General features: G+C 37.8%; 1 protein-coding gene across 1 annotated transcript in view; it reads right to left on the bottom strand.

The window, feature by feature from the left end:
- The window catches only part of LOC109412265 (nuclear factor of activated T-cells 5), a 379,626-nt gene that overhangs the window by 342,481 nt on the left and 14,621 nt on the right, over nt 1-22,524 (bottom strand). The window contains exon 2 of the mRNA XM_062844140.1: nt 1,305-2,226. Coding sequence (XP_062700124.1) covers nt 1,305-1,575 — 271 coding nt within the window. The 5' untranslated portion in view covers nt 1,576-2,226. The remainder of the gene's footprint in view (nt 1-1,304; nt 2,227-22,524) is intronic.

Here is a 22,524-nt window from a genome sequence, read left to right as displayed (position 1 = left end):
TTTCAGTGGAAATCCTGGGAGGATTTAGCAACTTTGAGTTGCATCAGCAAATGTAAAGACATTCCACCCCGCCCATCATTTCCAATTAATTCAATCTTCTTTAAAATCAATATCACACCCCAAGAACTACTCAAAACTAGTAATAAATTATACTTTCGTACCGAACGCTTTGTTTGAAGTATGTTTGAAAGCTGTAATGTAGTAAACTCGTTTTTATTCTTATGCACATGTTCCACAAGTAGTGTTTACTACCAAAAATGTAGTTAATTTAAGTTAACTATTTTTTGTTCATACGACCCATTATGTCACACGAATATAAGATAAAAGTCCTTGAGAAACGGAGTCAGTTCAGTCTGATTTATTGATGAACTTTTAGCTTTTTACCAACTTTACCTGAAATCTTGATGTTTTTATTTGATAAACAAACTGAGATTTCCTAAGTTTTCGAATGATTTGATAACGATATATCAATAAAATAATGAAATAAAGCAATTCAGACATCGGTGCCAATTGAGCTCACTGCCTATAATTTGAATCCCTTCAAGATTTATATGACACAAATTATGGAAGTTTTGAAACGACTTATACAGTTACGTGTACACTCAGCCAAATAAACTTAGGATTTCCATAAGGCCCAACTCATGAGTGAATGAATTTCACAAGGTCGCACTATGACGTAGAATCGTCTCACAGCCTGGCTTTTATATATGTTAAGCAACATGGTATCCCCAAGCGTCGGTAGCCGTGTGGATAAAACACGAGCTCAGTGATCCCGACGTTCATGGATCGAATCCAGTCTGCGTCATTTGAAGATGTTTTTCATAAAGTATTTTTATTTCATCCATAATTTTTAGTTATAGCAAAAATTCATAAGGTATTTCGATGAATTTCGTTAGTTTTTTTTCGCTGAGTGTAGATAAAACTGCTGGAGCCAACGTAGCTCACAGCTTGCATCGAATCCTAATGTTGTGGATTGTGAATTGGCATTGAACTTTCTTGAGTCATGATTATTGTGTTATCCAGAAAAAAAAACTTAAGATGTATGAGATTTGTGAGCCCATCTAGCACACACGGTTTCAAGTATTTATGTTTCAGTCATGAGTAGATATCACCGATATCACCGGTTCGATTCGTAAGGTTGTGAATCATCGAGATTCCCACACTGATAACAATTATCCTACTCATCTCTCACATACAGCTTTGTTGCGATATCCTTGCAGCGTACGAAAGTTCAATTGCGTAGACTTGTTCGCAGCTTAGGAAACAAATACAATAAAACAATCAAAAGTCAAAGGTCTTCTTACCTGCTACACCGACACTGGGGCTGACTAAGCTTTGGGGAGCACCAATACTAATGCTGCTTGTGCCACCAACACTACCAGCATTCCGTATACACTTTCCGCCCTTTCCCTTACCCTTGCCCGAAGCTGGTTGACGGCTGGCACCGAATCCGGATACGAATTGATTGCTACCGATACCGCTACTCGAAGAGCTACCAGCTGTTGCCGAACCGGGCTGACCCGCCTGCTGCGACACACGTTTAAGCGAGGCCGATGTTTGACATTTCAAAAGCATGCTTCGTTCTTCGGTTTGAAAACCCTCTACACGCACTGGGTTTCGCGAGACAAAATTACTAGAAATAGTAGGCTGTATTACACACAGTTTCCACAATACGATTCGTAACAGTAGGCGGCCGTTCACACGTTTCTTCGCACGGTTCTTCCTGTGACGATCCTTCGCGCACTAGAGCTTCTTCACCGTACTGAATTTTCCCGAAAAAGAAACGAATCACTCGTCCTGGACCGTTCCTTATCAATTCTGCTGGGTTGCTACCCGAAAAACGACCTTGCGCGTTTATCAGTAATTACCTGAAGCCGTATGTTTTCTCTCTCTTCGTTTGTAAACAATACACACATACAAACGCGATCTGCGTCAAAAGCGCACTAACACGTGCGCTCTAAAAGGATATTCGCATACACACACTTCCACAGATGGTTGTCAACACTGGAGACGAGATCCTTTCTTATCCTTCACCTATATGTACTTCTCTCCACACGGTTTCTCCGCCTCTTCTCTCTTCTTGAAAGTTTACCAATGCTCTCTTCTCTGATTTTTTTTTCAAGTTCGCCTCACGTTACACCACTTGTTGCTGTCGAATCGAACAACAACTTTTAATGACCGGAAACTTTCGCTTTTTTCCGCCCTTCACAAGATGCCGTGCACTTTCTGTGGGAGAAAAGGGAGGAAAATTGAAACAAGGCGTTAGAACAAACCGGTAGACGTGACTTCCTGGGGTGTGATATTGATTTTAAAGAAGGTTGAATTAATTGGAATTGATGGGCGGGGTGGAATGTCTTTACAGTTTCTGATGCAACTTCGGAGGAAATTCTCCAACGAATGGCGTGACTAAGAGATTGCTAGAAATAAGTCATTCTAACATTCATTGGATCATGTCTGACAATTCTTCAATTGAATGGGGCTTTTCAGTTGACAGGTCCATGTATCTTCTTCTTCTGATCGGTGGTACTTTCTTTTCTTTTGCGCACTCACCTTCCTAATAACATTTTGCAAGATGACGTCACGAATGAACGTTCAGTTCATTCTCGTTCGTCTCTTCCTTTTCCCTCTCACATGCATTTTGACAGTTTCCGGTGGTTTGTTTTGATTCCCATTCGTTGCCGCTCTTTTCTCTCTCAGGGAGAAAATTGAGGTTAACTTTCTATGCAAAACTCTATGGACCGGCAACGCAGGCCATATGTCCAACCTATTTCTATTTATACTACGTGGAGTTTACAATGATCTTCTTTATCGACTGTATTTTTAACATGACAGTTGTGGGGTGGTGCTAGCCCGTAGACTTTTACATTTCATTTAAATGTCCGAAGACTGCATTATTATTTTATAGTCCGTAGACCACGGGTTCCCAACCGGTGGTTCGCGGCCCCCTGGGGGCCGTGAAGCCAGTCCAGGGGGGGCCGCGATGTTACCAAAAAAAATGTTCAATTTGTATTCTATTTTGTGCAGATTATACCAATTTTTAGTTTTTTATACCGCCAGGGGGGTGTTTTTTATACCGCCACCCCCAAAAGCCACAATTTGAGGAATAAATTTTCAGTATAAAACGCCTTCGTTAGAAAAAATTTTCGGCTGCGCCGCTATTTTTCAGCTACGACTCAAATTGAATGTACATGACATCATTGTTTACGAAATGTGAGTGTTGAATGAAAAAACGTGTCATTGATCGTCGAAAATCCCTCCCACAGTAAATTTCTGGCTTCGTCGAAACTCGGTTTCGAGCATTAAATTCATATTTTTTTTCTAAAAAAATTCATACGGCCCCAGATGTTTTGAGAATTCTTAAAGGGGGTCGCCACCTCAAAAAGGTTGGGAACCCCTGCCGTAGACTGTTACCCACTCACCCCTGGAGGGGGTGGGTGGGAATTGAACCCATGACCTTCTGATTAACAGTCAGAAGCCTAACCACTACGCTAGATCCACCTCCCCCTCCCGCCAGGTCCATATATGCCACTATTTTTATTGTCGGGCCGCCACCAAACCGGACTTCGCACAATCAAGTCGCGACGCGACCCAACTCGCGACCATTGGCGTAACTAGAGGGGGGGCCAGCCCCCCCCAGAATCCGCCAGCCCCCCCCCCCCCAGAAATTTTTTATGACTTCATATAGGGAATCGCGCCACTTGGACGGTGGCTTCTATATTCGTCTGTTTTCCACTATAACTCAGTCAAATTTGAACCAATTGACACAACTTTTGGAATGTAATGAGGTAGGTATAGTATCTACCCGTGTACAACATTTCAAGTCAATTGGTTTAAAATTGACTGAGTTATAGTGGAAAACAGACGAATATAGAAGCCACCGCCCAAGTGGCGCGATACCCTATGGAAATTAGAAAAAATCTGAAAACCACAGTCGTGGTGACAAACATAGATCTATAATAGACATTTATTTGGCATAATATGTGTTTATATTGACAGTTATTAGAGACAATTCTCAACTTGTCACTCTTTACAAGATCATTGTCCAAAATGGTCTATGTAATAAGTTAGTTTTGTTTTGAAATTTTATATAACCAGAATTATATAAAAATCAATACTTTGTACATCTTCTTTTTTAAATCGATGAGAAATTGAATCTAAATGATAATTTCCAGGAATTCCTTGATGAGTATCTTTAAGAATCTTTGAATCTCCTAGCAGCATTGCTGCAAAATTCGGTTAAGTGCTTCTTTATGGAATTCAAGTATCATGTGGGAAAAAAATCTGGTTGAATTTGCAATGGAATTCCAGCAAAAGTTTTTGAATCCCTAGTGAGAATAGATGTCACATAATTAATAATTTCTTTTATTTCGTGGACCAGGGGTATTTTTGCGTCTATCAAACAACGCACAAATTCAAATGGTCATTGAGGAAGTTTTAATATATTAAAAAGCTGGTGCTGCAAGGGGTAATCTTGAAGGTATTCATGATTGGACTTGTGAAAGACTTGGTATTCATGAGATAATTGTGAAAGAATTTAGGGATGACTTATTGGAGAATTTCTTGACTTCTGTGTCCCTCTTAAATTATCTAAAAGAATTTCAATACAAATCGCTGGACGAATTCCTCTAAAAATCCTTCAAATTATTTAGAAAATCTACAAGTAAAGCCTGTATCCGCAATAATCGGGACACAGAAATGCAGCAGTAACTCTGCACGAGATACATTAAAAATGCTCAAATTTGGCCCAATAACATTTTAAGATGTGTGCATTTTACCTACAAAATTTCATGTGAATCGGTGCAGTACTTTTTGTTGTACCGATGAAAGAGTAGAATGTGCGCCATTGAATTTTGTACAGCCCCTAGTTTTGCTTGTCAGCGCTGTAACTTATGAATTTGGCAAAGGAAATGGCTGAAATTTTGAACACAAACCTCTCAATCTACATTTGTTTTATAGGCAAAATTTCAAAAACATCGATGCACTATCAACAATTTTATAGTTGAAACATGTATTGGGACTGAACGTGATTTTAGCCCCTCAGACAGCAATTAGTCACCACCCTTTATTGTTTCGATTGTACTATTGAAAGTATCTTACCAATAATCATAAAATTTTGCAGACATAATATACACATAAACAACTACCTTCTGTGAAAATTTCATGAAAATTGGCAGAGAAATTCAAAAGTTATGAATAGGCAAACATCGTACATGAAAAACACGAAAATTTTTCTTTTACACTCACCCCTATCAACACCAGTAGCTTTCAAACCAATGGATAAAAGTTGATGAAATTTTGCAAGAAAGTGTCTCTATAAGTATCATAGCTGCTAACGAAATTTCATAATTATCATCACAGAACTTTAAACTGTAGTGTAAAAGAACCATCTACCATGCGAATGAAAATTTGTCGTGATTGTACAAAATGCTTAAAACCACGTCTGTTTGTTTTTCATCCACAGCTTAAAGTAATGTATCGATTTTTATGAAATTTGGCACAAATAATAAACATACACCAAAAAGTTCTCAGCCAATTATTTGGCTTATTTTACCGATTCATTACAGAGCTACTGACGTACTTCTGTGTCCCGATTATTGCGGATACAGGCTTTAATCCAAAAAAAAACCTGGGGTGAATCCCTGAAAAACATTATGAACGGAATACTGATATTTTTTAACTAATCGCTGAATAAATTTTTGAAAAAATCCCGAGAGAAATGTCGGAAGTAATCATCACAAGAAATCTCGGAGCAATACCTGCAGGAATCCCTGGAATAATTTCTGAAAGTATACCTGGAGGAATCCCTGGATGAATTGCTGGAGGAGTCCGAAGAGCAATTATGCGAGGAATTTCAGGAAAAAAGTCTGAAGAATCCGCATCAGAAATCCCTGTAGAAATTACTAGATTTTTTTTAAGATTAATCCTTGGAGAAATTTCTGGATGCAATCCTGGAGGAATCCCAGGAGAAATTCTTCGAGAAACCACAGGAGGAATTCCAATATGTATTTCTGGAGGAAATCCGGGAGAATATTACAAGTTTTATTTTTGTGCTAAATGTGCTATTTTAACTTGTAAATATTCTCCTAGTATTAATGCACATTTATAGGGCTCTAACAGAATAGGGGCTCGCAATCCTATTTCGATTGCCAACATTCAGGCCCTAAACTAAAAAAATCAGGGTCGCCTAATTTTCCGGAAAACTCTAGTGAAAAACAAACATTTTCCACAGACACCACCTACTTTGAAAAATCATAACTCTAAAACGAAGCATCATAGACACATTTTTTTTGTGAAATCAAAAGCAAATTTTCTCAGCAATTCCTAGATGTTTTTCTGGAAGAAATCCTAGAAAATTTTCTGGATAAATTCCTGGCGGATTCCCTGGAGATGTTAATGAAGAAATTTCTGAAGGAGGCATCCCTGGAGAAGTTCCGGGAGTAACGCCTGGAGCATTAGAGAAATTTCTGATGAAATTCCAAGATCAATTTCTAGAAGAATTCCCAGAGAAATTTCTGGAGGAATTCCAGGAGGAATTCTTGGAGGAATTACTGGAGGAATCTCACGGAAGAATCCTTAGAGGAATCCCTACAGGATTTTCTGGTATATTCTTGGAGGAATTCCTGGTGGAATTTCTAGAAGAACCCGTAAAATAACTCCTGGACTGATTTCTAGAGGAGTTAAAATTCATGGATTAATTCCTCGAGGAAACCTGCAAGAACTTCCGGAGGAGTCCCTTGCAGAAATTCCTATAGAATTTGCTGAAGAATCTCCTGAAAGAATATCGGAAGCAATCTCTGAAGGATTTCCTGCAGAAATTCCTGGAAGAGTGCTGTAGGAATTTCCGAAGAAATTCCTGGAGGGATTCCTGGATCAATTTCTGAAGAAATACCTGCGGTAAATCTTAGTGGAATTTCTGGAGGAGCCCTTGGAGACATTGCGGTAGTAATTTCTGAGGAATTCCTGAAAGAATTCCTATATGAATTCCCGAAGGACTTTCTGAAGGAATTCCTGGGGTATTTCTGAAGAAACCTCTTAAGGAATTCCAGCAAAAATTCTTGGAGAAATTTCTACAGAAATTCTTGGAAAATCCCTGGAGGAATTCTTGGAAAGTACCCTGCAGATATCCCTGCTACAAATTTCTGGAGAAACCTTAGGAGGAATTCCTGGAGGAACTTCCGGACAAGTTCCAGGCGGAATCTCAGGAGGAATTTCTGGATAAATCTCTATAGGAAATCCTGGGGAAACTCCATGAAACTGTTCATTGTAGGAGGAATCCCTTAATTAATTCTTTGAGGAATCCTTCAATGAATTCCTGGAAGAATCTCTAGAGGAATTCTGGAAGGAATCCATTGAGGAATTTCTGAATAAATTCCTAGAGAAATTCCTAGAGGAATTCTGAGAGGAGTTTCTAATGGAGTTCCAGGAGAAATTTCCAGAGGAATTTCTGGAGGAATTACAGGAGCAATTTCAGAAGTAATTTCTGGAAGTATTACTGGAGGAATCATCGGTGGAATTTCTGGAGGAATTCCTGGAAGAATCCCTTAAGGAATTGCTGTACGAATTCCTGGATCCATTCCTGAATAAATTCCCGGAGGTATTGCTGAAGAAATACCTGGGGTATTTTTTTGTGAAATTCGTGGTAGAACTCCTGGAGGAGTCCCTGGAGAAATGCCTGGATAAAATCCTGGAAGAATGCCAGGAGGAATACCTGGAATAATTCTAGAATAAATTCCGGAAAGAATTTCTGGGGAAATTTTTAATAGAATCCCTTGAGGATTTCCTGGAGGATTTCTGAAAAAATATTTGAAGGAATTCCTAGAGAAATCTCAGAAGGTATTCATTCAGGAATTTCAGGAAGAATTATTGGATTATTTCTTGGATAAACTCCGGGAGGAATTCTTGAGATAATTTCTTAATGAATCCCTGGAGGATTTTCTAGATAAATTCTTGGAGAAATTGCGGTAGTAATTTCTGAAGGAATCCTGGAGGAATGCCTGGAGGAATCCCTATATAAATCTCTGAAGGAATGCCTGGAGGAACCCCTGGATAAATTCCTGGAGACATGCCTGTATCAATTCCAGGAGGAATCTCTCGAGAAATTCCTTAAGAAATCCCTGGAGGAAACCCTGGAGAACTTCCTCAAAGAATCCCTGGAGAAATTCCTGGACTAATGCCTGGAGCAATCTCTGGATAAATTTTTAGATGAGTTCCTGGTGGAATTTTTAGAAAAATTCTGGGAGGGACCTTTAGAAGAACTCCCGGAGCAATCTCTAAATGAATTCCTGGGGAAATCCCGGGATGAGTCCATGGAGAAACTCCCAGGAGAAATTTCTGAAGAAACCTCTTGAAAAATTCCTATAGGAATCCTTAGAGAAATTTATGGAGAAATTCTTGGAAGAATCCCTGGAAAAATTCTTGGAAAAATCCCTTGAGGAATCCCTGAAACAATTTCCGCAATTCTGAAGAAATTCCAAAAGAAATTTCTGCAGAAATTTCAAGAGAAATTTCTGAAGAAACTCCAAGAGAAATTTCTGAAGAAATTTCTAGAGGAATTCCCAGAGGAATTTGAGGAGGAATTCCTGAAGGAATTGCAGTAATAATTTGTGAAGGAATTCCTATGGGAGTTCCTTATTCAATTCCTGGAGGACTTTCTAAAGGGATTCTTAGGGTAATTCTTAAGAAACCTCTTGAGGAATTCCTGGAGGCATCCTTAGAGAAATTTCTAGAGAATTACTTGGAAGAATCCCTGGGTGAAAGTTCTTGGTGTAGTGTTTTTGTATCGAGAAATGTGCCCTTGATTACCCAGTAGCTAGCCGACCCTGGGATTGCCGGAGAAATCTTGCGTCTTGAATCGGCCCGGCACTGATAGTATTGACCACCTCGTTTCAAAAGAAACCTGCAGGAATCCCTAAAACAATTTCTGGAAGAACCTCAGGAGGAATTGCTGGACAAATCTCTATAAAAAAAATCTTGGGGAAATTCCGTGGAACTATTCAATTCATGGAAGAACTCCAGGAGGAATCCCTAAATGAACACCTTGAGAATCCCTGAATGAATTCCTGGAAGAATCTCTAGAGGAATTCTGGAAGGAATCCAGAAATTTTTAGAGGAATTCAGAAAGGAATTTCTGGTGGAGTTCCAGGAGGATTTTCTGGAGGGATCCATGAAATAAATCCTGGAGGAATGTGCAGAGGAGACCCTAGAGAAGATATTCCTGGATTAATTCTTGGAGGAAACCCTGGAAGAATTTTCGGAGGAATTCATGGAAGAAATCCTGGATCTATTCTTGAATAAATTTCTGAAGTAATTCCTGAGGAAATACCTGGAGTTATTCCTGGAGAAATTCTTGGTAGAACTGTTGCAGGAGTCTCTGCAGAAATGCCTGAATGAAATCCTAGAGGAATGCCAGAAGGAATACCAGGAATAAATCTTGAAAAAAATCCGGGAGGAATTTCCGAAGAAATTCCTTGAGGAGTTCCTGGAGGAATCTCAAGATTCATTCCTGATGAAATACAAAGTTCGATTTCTGAGGAAATTCCAGGAGGAATTTCTGAAGAATTCTCAGGGGAAATACTGAAGAAACCGCTGAAATTCCTGAGGAAATCCTGGATTAATTCCTGCGGGAGTTTCTGAAGGAATCCAAACAAGAGTTCTTGCAGAAATGTTTAAATTAATCCCGGAATTTGTTTTTGAAAGAATAACAAAAAAAAATTCCGGTTAATCCCTGGAGGAACTCTTGAAGTAATTTCTGAAGAAACCCGATGAGGAATTCCGAAAGCAACCCATGAGGAACTCTTTATCGAATCACAGCAGAGCTTTCTTAGCGAATACCTGGAAGAATTTTTGTAGGAATATTCCTGGATAAAAAAAATGAAGAAATCAATGTCTGCAGTAATTGTTGAAGGAATACTAGGTTCCCTAAAGGTTTTTTTGTACAAATTTTTCAAGCAATTCTTGGAGTATTTTTTTAGAAACTCTAAGTAAAATTTACTAAAAGAATTTCTGGAATACATTCCTGCAGAAATACTTCGAATCATTCCAGATGTAATTATTGGAGCAATCTCTAGTGGAATTCTGGAAGGCATATATGGAGAAATCGATGTAGAAATCTCTGAATACCTTCAAAAATACCTTAAAGGATCTCTGGAGAAATTCCTGAAGAAAACCTCGAAAAAAGCACTGGAACAATTACTGGAGGATCCTCTAAAGATATCCCAGGAAAAATCCCCGAAAATATGTCTAGTGGAATCCCTAGATGAATTCTTGATTGAATTTCTGGAAGAAGCCATGATGGAATCACTGAAGCAAGCTATGGAAAATAATCTTGGAGGAATTGTTCGTACTCATATAGTTTACGAAACTATGAACAAATCTGAAACAGTCATTTTGATTACTCAAAACTACATACCGATTTGCATATTCACATATCGGGCGCCCATCCCGCTTAAAATTCATCTCAAGTCAGGCCCCCCCTGGGCCCCCTCCAGGAAAAAATCCTAGTTACGCCAATGCTCGCGACGTTTTTTTAATCATGTCAAAAGTAGTGCGCATCCTTCCCGTTGTTGTCAGCAACACAGCGCACTAGATGCGAAACAGTTGCGACACTTGTGGACCAAGAAAATGGCAATTTTTAATTGAATGTCGGTCTTGATTCCAACCGGATAGACAATACAACTGCCGAACAAAGGCGCAAACGCTGAACTAACTGTCATTTTCATAGGAAAACTGTCAAAGGCCCCCAAAATCAGCTGATTTTAGACGTCAAACGAAAAGGCCCATCGAAAGGGGCTTTTCATTTGACGTCTTGAATCAGCTGATTTTTCGGGGTTTTGACAGTTCTTCAATCGAGATGGCAGATCGGCGTTAGCAGCTGTTGTTCAACCTTTGTAAACCAATGTATGCACAGTAGCATTGGGCAAATCTGGCTGAAACATCGATTTTTGTGAATCGATTCGAATCGGTTCAGCAGAATCGATTCACCGATTTAATCGATTGCTTTGAATCGATGTTTTCACATCGATTCGACATTATAAAATATAACAAAACCACAGACAAACAGACGTAACACTCCGATAATTCCCATCGTACTTCGATTTAACGATCTTTTTCAAAATTTGATAGTTGGCCAACTATCCACCTGTGGCGCTCACATCGTTTTTGTTCGAGTTTGACGTTTGCTCACTACCGCTACCTAGTTGATGGTCGGCCAAACTTAGTCATTTTAGCATTGGGCGCATATGTTTCCGTGACTATGATTTGAATCGAAAAATGTTCAAAGTGTTACGTCTGTTTGTCTGTGACAAAACTATTAAATGATTCGTTTGCTACATATGGCTCAAGTTCATGATATGTTTTATTTGTCTAAATAGATTCAATGTCAAATTTGAGATTGCACATCCAACATTCGACGATTCTGATTCGAAAATGGATATAACGTTGAGACAGTGCATTCTGAAAAAAAAAATGATATTTAATATGTTTGAATAGACATAAAAATCCTGAGGTCCTGATATTCCCCAGTACAGGTATACCTCGATTTAGTGGACATTTCAATTTTTGAAATGTCTATAAAATCAAATTTTACATAAAATCGAAGCAAATTTTTTTTTATTTTATTTTTATATGAATGTTATACCAAAATGTACCAAAACATATAAAAATTGCATGAAAATTGAGTTTTCGATAAAAGGCTCGGAGTTTTTGGCATATATTAGTAATTCTCGCTAAATAACGAATAAACCACTACTTATCTCGCATTTTTGTTACGATCGAAATCTTTTGTCTGCAAAACTATGTATGGTTGATTAAAAAGCCAATATTTTGCAAAATAGCCATTGGCAGAGGGAGCTCTCAGTTAATAACTGTGGAAGTTCTCATACAACGCTTGGCTGAGAAGCACACTTTGTCCCAGTTGGGACGGTACGCTAAGCAGAAGGAGAACCCGATATTTGCTCTCAGGCTATTTATTCATTCAAAATTATTCGAAGCTTATCACCAGTCTGTTTATATTTGATCAGTGATTCGCTTCATTTGTGGTCCTTATCATCTAATCACACAGAAGACAAGTTATGAACTTCGTTTTTGTTCTCAAGGCGTATATCACACGAATTTTGTGATTTTTTTAGGGCTATATAGATAACACAAAAACCAATCCATCTCTTAGCCGTCGAAAATCCTGGCAGAGGAAGCACGGACCCCTTCGCTCGTATACATAGGAACAAACAATGCGCTCCCCCGCTGTATGACGCCAATAGGTAAAGAAGCAGCGTGTCACCACAATCATCTCCGGAGATAATGCCACTTTCGAAGAACAATGCATCATCGCACACAGGCGTAAATGGGCCAAATTCCTGGCCATAAGTCGAACAATTTTTTCAGGGTTTTCCGGAGTCTAATATTTTTTAAAGATAAATGAAGTAATGCTTCATCATGTGGCAATCAATAAAATACTTTGGGATGCATATTTTTTTTAAAAATAAATGCCGAAATTTGACGATTTTCGCTACTGTTTTTTCATTTGCATCATAACTGATTGGAAGAACTTCAATTATCAAAATATTGGCAATTTGAAAAAATAACTGAGTATGTATCACAGTCCTCCTGATAAGAGTGTATCGTTTTAACAAAAAACTTCACCTGGTTTCATTTATTTTGCTCTCTTACAGAAGAGTTTTCAAAATCATGTTTTTTGTCAATTTTGAACCATTTTCAGCATTCAAAAAGTTTTCAGATTCTGCAGCATTCCGCGATCTGGATAACATTACAATAAAATATAAGGCATATCCTTTGTGAATCGCAAGAGAACGGGTACCAGAAAGTACCAGACGAAAAAATAAATCATTTTGAAATTTACACCTTTTTGACTAGTTTTTAGTTACAATTTATGTTTAATTTTGATATAACAACTTCGTTTCGACTACTTTTTCAATGAACGCCCACTTATTCTCGGTAGATAGATCATAGCAGAATACAAATCTGGTCTTCTATCTCTTAACAAAATGTGTCAAATGGAATTAATTTAGTAAATTTGGGCAGGAATCTCCATACACCGATTAACGCCTAAATGTATGCAATGCAGTAGTAATCTAATGTAGCTAGAACTGTTGTGTTCAAAATTTGTTATAAAAAAATCAAAAACAACTCAAATAAAGAGCTCACTATGTGTAGCATGTAATCATATGTTGATGCACCGTTAAGAAAATATTTTCAGATAAATATTGTTTTTTATAGCTAAACTCATTGAGTTTTTCACTCAGTACTCCACGAACTTACTTTAATGTATAAAGTTGTGTTAAAATGTCATGTTTTAATAGACAAATTCAAACTGATATATTCCACACGGCTTCTATCATCATGTTCAAACTCCTAAAATTTCAATCCATGATTAATTTTTGAGTTTTTATGTGTTTTCCAGGGTACTATAAAAGTTACCCCAAAATGAAAATGTGATTCCCAAAATATCTAGAAAAAGGTACGACATTTAAACTGAGTTTAAGGGACCGTTCAAAAATAACAGCCCATATTCCCAAAAATTGTGAAGATAGAACAATTGTTCAACAAGTTTCCCAATTATGACACTTCTTACAACTTTGCTGAAGACATAAACACGTTATCTACACTTATAAAAGAATTGAATTTCTCCCACACTTCTAGGAGAATTTCTATGAAACGAGGTGGCCCTTGTGTCCAAACAATTATTTTCAAGGAAATATAATTATTTTTCAGTTCTCTGTTGTCAAATAAAAATGTTCGACGCTTCAAGCGATTTTTGGCAGTGAAAATAAACGTTGTCCTTGGAGAGGTTATAAGAAATCATTTCTAGCCTTTAAGTGGATTAATATGGCTATTTATAATCCAAAATGCTTCCTCAATATCTAAATTCACAATTTTATCGGTAGTACATACATAATACACCATAAAAACGTGTTAAAACTTTTTGGCCATGAATTGGACCTTGTTACTCCAGTGTGCATCGCCCCGTGGTGACCAGAGACCAGGGGCAGGTGCAGATAAAGCGTGCTTCGTTTGTACGCAAACCGGAGTGTAGCCGAGATAGGCGCGCTGCTGCTGATATTAGTACATACATTCTGATGCACAAGAAGACTGTTATTGCTTATGATGGGGCTTAGATTGTCAAAAACGGATCGAAACGGTTCCCGCGGGGGATTGACGCAAACGCTTGTTTGCGGTCAAACGGTTACACTTGATAAATGGTGATTGATTTGAATGTAGGTTCAAGCCATTTGACCGATATCAGTTAGGTCGATAAAAAAAGCCTAGTTAATTTTTTTATGGGTTTTCAGTTAGAGCTGCGTGACCAAGGGGTTTCCAACAAAATTGATTACTTGTCACTACCGAAAAAATTACTCTGATTACTCACTGATTACCATGATTACTATGATTATTTTTTGATTACCTAGATTACTGTTGATTACTCGTGATTACCTGTGATTACCATATGATTACAATTGATTACCCGTGATTACTCGTGATTACTTGTGATTACTCGTGATTACTCTGATTACCATGATTATTTTTTGATTACCTAGATTACTGTTGATTACTCATGATTACCTGTGATTACCATATGATTACAATTGATTACCCGTGATTACTCGTGATTACTTGTGATTACTCTGATTACCATGATTATTTTTTGATTACCTAGATTACTGTTGATTACTCATGATTACCTGTAATTACCATATGATTACAATTGATTACCCGTGATTACTCGTGATTACTCGTGATTACTCGGATTACCATGATTATTTTTTGATTACCTAGATTACTGTTGATTACTCATGATTACCTGTGATTACCATATGATTACAATTGATTACCCGTGATTACTCGTGATTACTTGTGATTACTCTGATTACCATGATTATTTTTTGATTACCTAGATTACTGTTGATTACTCATGATTACCTGTAATTACCATATGATTACAATTGATTACCCGTGATTACTCGTGATTACTCGTGATTACTCGGATTACCATGATTATTTTTTGATTACCTAGATTACTGTTGATTACTCATGATTACCTGTGATTACCATATGATTACCTGTGATTACTCGTGATTACTCATGATTACTCGTGATTACTCATGATTACTTGTGATTACTCTGATTACCATGATTACTTGTGATTACCTTGATTACTTTTGATTACCATGGATTATCATTGATTACATCTGATTACCATTGATTACCTCGGGTTACTAATGATTACTTCTGATTACCATGATTACTTCTGATTACCATGATTACTTGTGATTACCTTGATTACTTGTGATTACCATGGATTATCATTGATTACATCTGATTACCATTAATAACCTCGGATTACTAATGATTACTTCTGATTACCATGATTACTTGTGATTACCTTGATTACTTTTGATTACCATGGATTATCATTGATTACATCTGATTACCATTGATTACCTTAGATTACTAATAATTACTTCTGATTACCATGATTACTTGTGATTACCATGATTACTCAGAGAAATCGAAAGTAATCATTGATTACTTGTCACTAAAAAACTTGTTGGAAACCCCTTGTGCGTGACAGCTTGTTTGTCAACACGGAGAAACTGAAAAACTCAAAATTAGGTACTTTTAAACTCAATTTTGAGTTCTTTTTCATCTCCCTTTCATGCGCTCTTTCACGCAGAAAAAAGCATGGTAAAATCAAAAATATTTCAGGTAAACTCAAATAAATTGTCAATTTGTTCTGGCAACAAAAATAAAACTGTTTGGAGCAAATCAAACGTCACATTTGAAGCAAATTCAATCCATTTTTGAAACAAACATGTATTTTCTGACTGGTTATGTTAGAAACAAATGTAAAAATTTTTGTTTTTTGTGGCAGGTCGGCCCTACGGAAATATTTGTTTTCTAATTAAATTGACAAAATTATTTCCTTCTCTAGGAAAATCCACTTCCCGCGGGGCACTTTCAATGCCAACATCATGTAGATAACATACGCTCCCGAAATCAATGGGATTTCGAGGAAACTTTTGGTGAAACTTGCTTTTTTTGCAAGAGGAAATCTTTTTTGGTGATGCAGCTGGAACTTGAGTTTTGTTTATGTTCTCGACGGCGGAACGGGGGGCTCTTCAATGGGTATTGTAGAAATCAATATGTAATTGAGTTTGTTTTAAAAATTAATATTTTAGTTTTAAATATTTTGTCAGTTTACCGAATAAACATGAATATTTTTGTTTCAAACGAACGAAATTTGTCTCCGTGTTCTATTGTTGTCAGAGAGTGAACACGGAGAAATCAAACTACCTAATTTTTGGGTCGATTTTACTCAAAGCTGAGTATATCGAATAAACTAGTTACCCAAAATTAGGTTGTTTTCCCTCTTTCCCCCACCGATGTTGTCAAAAACAAACAGAGATGCATCTACCCAATGGGGGTCCTTGAGCCCAATAAGCCAAATTTGAGTAAATGTAGGTATACTCAAATTTGGGTTGAATGAGGGGGGTCTTGGGTTGAATTTACCTACTCTTAAGTATATTTTTTTGCTGGCGGTAAAGGCAATTTACCTAGTGTGAGTTTAATCGATTTACTCAAATTTGGCTTATTGGGCGGAACTATGGGATTGCGTCAAAAGAACTCAATTTTGGGTAGTTTGGCGGTTCCGTGAAGAGAGAAACAGCCCAAGTTTTGCAGTTCGAGTGCGTCAATCCAACACTGAGTTTCTAGCACAGTACTCAAATTTGAGTGAATACAACCTAGTCTAAATTTCGGTTGGGTGAAAAAAACTTAAAATTAGGTATTTTTTTCACATGGAGCACTAGCGTGCGCAGGGTTCTTGCTTAGGGGGGGCACTACAATGATGGTGCAATATATGATCATGGTGCAAACTAGAATCATGGTATTACACGCAATATAAATTCCGAAGAAGGTGTTTCAACATCATTGGCGGAGCCAACTTTTTCTTTTTCCTTACTCACTCTCCTAAACATGCAAGAGAAAGAGCGGGATGAAAGAGGAGGCAAGCTGCCCCCTCTTCCATCTTTCTCTTTCTCGTGTATGCTTAGGAGAGTGAGTAAGAAGAAAGAAAATGCTGGCTCCGCCAATGTTCAACATGCAGTGGTGCCTACATCGCCGAGTACTGAAGAAGACTTGGGATGGTGATGATTTCAAGGTAATGTGAAACTTTAATATGATGTCATTATCTCGATTCTTATAAAATTTTATAAACTTATCACATACAATGGAAAATATCGAGAAAATAATCAATTATACAAAAAAATGTCGTTATGGAAGAATGCCAATTTTGGACAATTAATGGTATTGAAATTAGAGAACACTTTATAGATTGAGTCCACGAAAAATTCTTCAAGAAATTCTTCCAAGATGCCTCCAGGGATTTTTTCCAGGAATTTCTCCACAGATTCCTTCAGAAAATGCTAAAGGAATTTCTCCGTAAACTCTTCCATAAATTCCGCAAAGTTCCTCCAGGGAACCTTCCACGGAATCCTCCAGGAATTTCTCCAGAACTTTTTTTCCAGGAAGCCTCAAATATTTCTCCAGATATTCCTCAAATAATTCCTACAGAAATTCCTCCTGCAAATACACCACGAATTCCTCCAGAGATTTCTCCTGAAATTTCTTCTAGGAAAAATCTTCTAGGAATGTCTGGCAGAATTCCCCGAATATTTGCTTCAGGAATTCCTCCAGCAATTGCTCCATGGATTTCTCTAGAACATTCTAAAGGATTTTCTCACGGATGTCTTCTAGGAATTCTTTGAGAACTTCCTCCAAGGATTCTTCGATGGATATCTCCAGAAAATTAGCCAAGAAATTCTCAAGGAATTTCTTCAGGAATTCCCCAAAAGTTTCATCCATGAATTTCTTCAGAAAATCCTTCTAAAATTCCTCTAGAAATTTTTTCAGAAATTTCTTGAGGAAGAACTCCAGAAATTCTTCCAGGAATTCCTTCAGAAAATCCTCTAGGAATTCCTCCACGGATTTCTGCCAGAATTTCTCTAGCGAATCCTAAAGGAATGTCTCCCAGAACTCTTCCAAGAGTTCATCCAGGAGTTTCTGGAGCAATTCCACGAGGAATTTCTCCAGGAAATCCTCCGCGGATTTCTCCAACCTTTTTTCCAAGAATTTCTTCAGGAATTCCTCTAGGGATTCATTACTGAATTTCTTCAGATGTTCCTCAAAAATATCCTACAGGGATTCATTGAAGAATTTCTTCAGAAACTCATCAAAAAGTTCCTCCAGGCATTCCTTTAAAAATTCCGCAAGGAGATCCTTCAGGCATTCCTCCTGAATGTCCTCCAAGATGCCTTCAGAGATTTCATCCAGGGATTCCTCCAGAAAATCCTAAAGGAGTTTCTCTGGGAACACTTCCAGGAATACCTCGAGGAATTTCTCCAGGGAATCCTCCAGGAAATTCTCCAGAATATCTTCAGAAACTTCTCCACGGATTCGTTAATGAATTTCTTCAGAAAAACATCAAAAAATTCTTCCAGAAATTCCTTTAGAAATTCTTCGAGGAGTTCCTTCAGAAATTCCTTGAGGAGTTCTTTCAGAAATTCATCGTGGAGTTCCTTCAGACATTTCTCCAGGAAGTCTCATATATTTCTCCAGAAATTCCTCAAATAATTCCTTTAGTAAATACTCCAAGAATTCCTTCAGACATTCCTCCTGAAATTTCTTCTAGGAAAAATAATTTAGGAATGTCTGCCAGAATTCCAATATTTCCTACACGGATTCCTTCCAGAATTCCCCGAATATTTCCTCCAGGGATTCCTCCAGCAATTGCTCCACGGATTCCTCTTGAAAATCCTAAAGGAATGTCTCACGGATGTCTTCTAGGAATTCCTTGAGAAGTTCCTCCAAGGATGCTTCCATGAATTTTTCCAGAAAATAATAAAATAAATTCTCAAGGAATTTCTTCAGGAATTCCTCAAAAGTTTCATACATGAATTTCTTCAGGAAATCCTTCTAAAATTCCTCTAAAAATTCTTTCATAAATTTCTCGAGGAAGAACTCCAGAAATTCTTCCAGGAATTTCTTCAGAAAAACCTCTAGGAATGTCTGCCAGAATTTCTCCAGAGAATCGTAAATGAATGTCTCCCAGAGCTCTTCCATGAATTCATTCAGGAATTCCTGGAGGAATTCCACGAGGAATTTCCCCAGGAAATCCTCCACGTATTTCTCCAACATTTTTTTCCAACAATTTCTTCAGGAATTCCTCTACGGATTCATTAATGAATTTCTTCAGATGTTCCTCAAAAAAAAAATCCTCCAGGGATTCATTGAAGAATTTCTTCAAAAATTCCTCGAGGAGTTCCTTCAGACATTCCTCCTGAATGTCCTCCAAGATGCTTTCAGAGATTTCTTCCAGGAATTCCTCCCAGGATTCCTCCAGAAAATCCTAAAGGAGTTCTTTCCAGGACATTTCCAGGAATTCCTCGAAGAATTTCTCCAGGGAATCCTCCATGGATTCTTTCAGGAAATTCTCCAGAATTTCTTCAGGAATTTCTCCAGGGATTCATTAATGAATTTATTTAGAAATTCTTCAAAAAATTCCTCCAGAAATTCTTTGAGGAGTTCCTTCAGAAATTCTTCGAGAAGTTCCTTTAGATGTTCCTCCAGAAATTTCTCCTCATATATTTCTCACGAAATTCCTCAAATAATTCTTCCAGTAAATACTTCAAGAATTGCTCCAGAGATTCCTCCTGAAATTTCTCCTAGGAAAAATATTTTAGGAATGTCTGTCAGAATTCCTTTAATATTTCCTACACGGATTCCTCCAGAAAATCGTAAAGGAAGTTCTCACGGAACTCTTCCAGGAATTCCTCGAGAAATTCCTCCAAGGATTCCTCAGGAAATTCTCAAGGAATTCCTTCAGGAATTCTCCCGGGGATTCATTTATAAATTTCTACATAATTTCCTCAAAAATTCCTCCAGGAATTACTCCACGGATTCCTCCAGAAAATCCTAAAGGAATTTCTCACGGAACTCTTCCAGAGAATCCTTAAGGAAGGTCTACAGGCACTCTGTCAAAAATTCCTCGATGAATTCCTCCAGGGAATCCTCCATGGATTCTTTCAGGAACTTCTCAGGAATCTCTCCATGAAATTATTAATGAACTTCTTCAGAAATTCTCCAGAAAATTCCTCAAGAAATTCCTTCAGGTACTCCTTCATAAATTTCTCGTGGAGTTCCTTCAGACGTTCCTCCAAGATGCCTTCAAGGATTTCTTCCAGGAATTCCTCCATGGATTGCTCCAGAAAATCCTAAAGAATTTCTCCCGGAACTCTTCCAGGAATTTCTCAAGGGATTCCGCGGAAAATTCTTCCACAGAATCCTCCAGAAATTTCTCCAGGATTTTTTCCAGGGATTCTTTCAGGAATTCGTGCAGGGATTTATCAATTTTTTTTCAGAAATTCTTCAAACAATTCCTCCAGAAATTCCTTCAGACCACAAAACTTTCATTATTTATTATTGTTTTTCTTCTGAAATCCATCAAAAAATTCCTTTGGAAAATTTTGCAGGAATTCCTTCAGAAATTCATCGAAGAGTTCCATCAGACATTCCTCCAGAAATTTCTCCAGGAAGCCTCATATAATTTCTCTAGTATTTCCTCAAATAATTACTCCAGAAATTCCTCCAGTAAATACTCTAAGAATTCCTCCAATATTTCCTCTAGGGATTTCTCCAGGAATTGCTCCAAAGATTCCTCCACGGGTTCCTCCAGAAAATTCTCTAGGAATTTCTGCCAGAATTCCTCCAGAGACTCCTAAAAAAATGTCTCCCAAAACTCCTTTAAGAATTCCTCCAGGAATTCCTCGAGGAATTCCGCGAGGAATTTCTCCAGGGAATCCTCCACGGATTCCTCCAGGATTTTTTTCAGGAATTTCTTCAAGAGTTCCTTCTGGAATTCATTTATGATTTTCTTCAGAAATTACTAAAATAATCTCCAGAAATTCCTTCAGAAATTCCTCGAGGAGTTCCTTCAGACTTTCCTCCAGAAATTTCTCAGAGAAGCCTCATATATTTTCCCAGGAATTTCTCTAATAATTTCTCCAGGAATTCCTCCAATAAATACTCCAGAAATTCTTCCAAGGATTCCTCCAGAAAATCCTAAAGGAATTTCCCCCGGAACTCTTCCTGGAATTCCTCTAAAAAATCCTCCAGGTATTCCTTCATGGAGTCCTCCAGGAAATTCACAAGGAATTTCTTCAGGAAAGGATGGATCCCTTATACAGGATTTTATTTAGGGATTTCTCAAAAATCCCTCCAGGAATTCTTTCAGGGATTCTCCCAGAAAATACTCTAGGAATTTCTGCCAGAATTCCTCCTGAGAATCGTAAAGGAATGTCTCACGGAACTCTTCCAAGAATTCCTTCAGAGATACCTCCATGGATTCTTCCAGGAATTTCTTCAGGAATTTTTCCAGGAATTCCTTCAGAAAGTCCTCCACGGATTCTTCCAGGAATTTCTCCAGGAATTTCTCAAGGAATTTCTCCAAGGATTCCTCCAAAAACCTCTCCACGGATTCCTCCAGATAATCCATAATTAATTTCTCACGGAACTTTTCTGGAAATTTCTCCAGGGATATGTACCTCCATGGAAATCCTCCAGAAAATTCTCTAGGAATTTTTGCCAGTTCCTCCAATATTTTTTAGGGATTCTTCTAGAAATTCTTCCATGGGTTCCACGGAAATCTTAAGGAATTTCTTCTGGAACTTTTCCGGAACTTCCTCTAGGATTTTTTTCCGGGAATTGTATCTAGGAATTTCTTCGGAAATCCCTCCTGGGATTCATCCATGAGTTTGTTCAGAAAATCCCCAAAAAAAATACTTCAGAAATTCCTCGAGGAGTTCCACCAGCCATTCCTCCAGCAAGTTATTGATATTTGTCCAGAAATTTCTTGAAAAATTCCTCCAGGAATTCCTCTTGTAATTCCTTCATGAATTTCTCCAAAAAATTCTTCAAGAATTTCTCCAGAAATACCTTTCGGAATGCAAGCAGGGATTCCTCCAGGCATTTCTCCAGGGATTCCTCAAGGAACTGTTTAGGTGTTCCTCCAGAAAGTTCTCCAGGTATTTCTCCAGGAATTTCTTCAAGAATTTCTCCATGAATCTCAAATATTTCTCCAAAAATACCTCAAAGAATTCCTTCGAGAATTCTTCCAAAAATGCCTTCTGAAATACTGCCAGGAATTTCTACAGGGATTTCTCCAGAATTTTCTGCAGGGATTCCTCCAGAAATTCCTCCTCGAATTTCTCCAGAAAATTTCTCCCGGAACTCTTCCAGGAATTCCTCGAGAAATTCCTATACGGATTCCTCCATGGATTTCTACAGGATTTTTTACAGGTTTTTTCTGGAATTTCTCTAGGAATTTCATAAGAAATTCTCCGGGGATAACTCCAGGAATTTCTCTAGTTATTTCATCAGAAAATCCTCTACGAATTTCTCCACGGATTTCACCAGAAGATTAAAAAAAAAAATCTCCTGGAACTTTACCAGAACAGT

This window comes from Aedes albopictus, chromosome 1, assembly GCF_035046485.1.
Source record: "Aedes albopictus strain Foshan chromosome 1, AalbF5, whole genome shotgun sequence".
Lineage (NCBI taxonomy): Eukaryota > Metazoa > Arthropoda > Insecta > Diptera > Culicidae > Aedes > Aedes albopictus.
The sequence above is the reverse complement of the archived record's forward strand: the minus strand, read 5'-3'. Positions and strand labels throughout refer to the sequence as shown.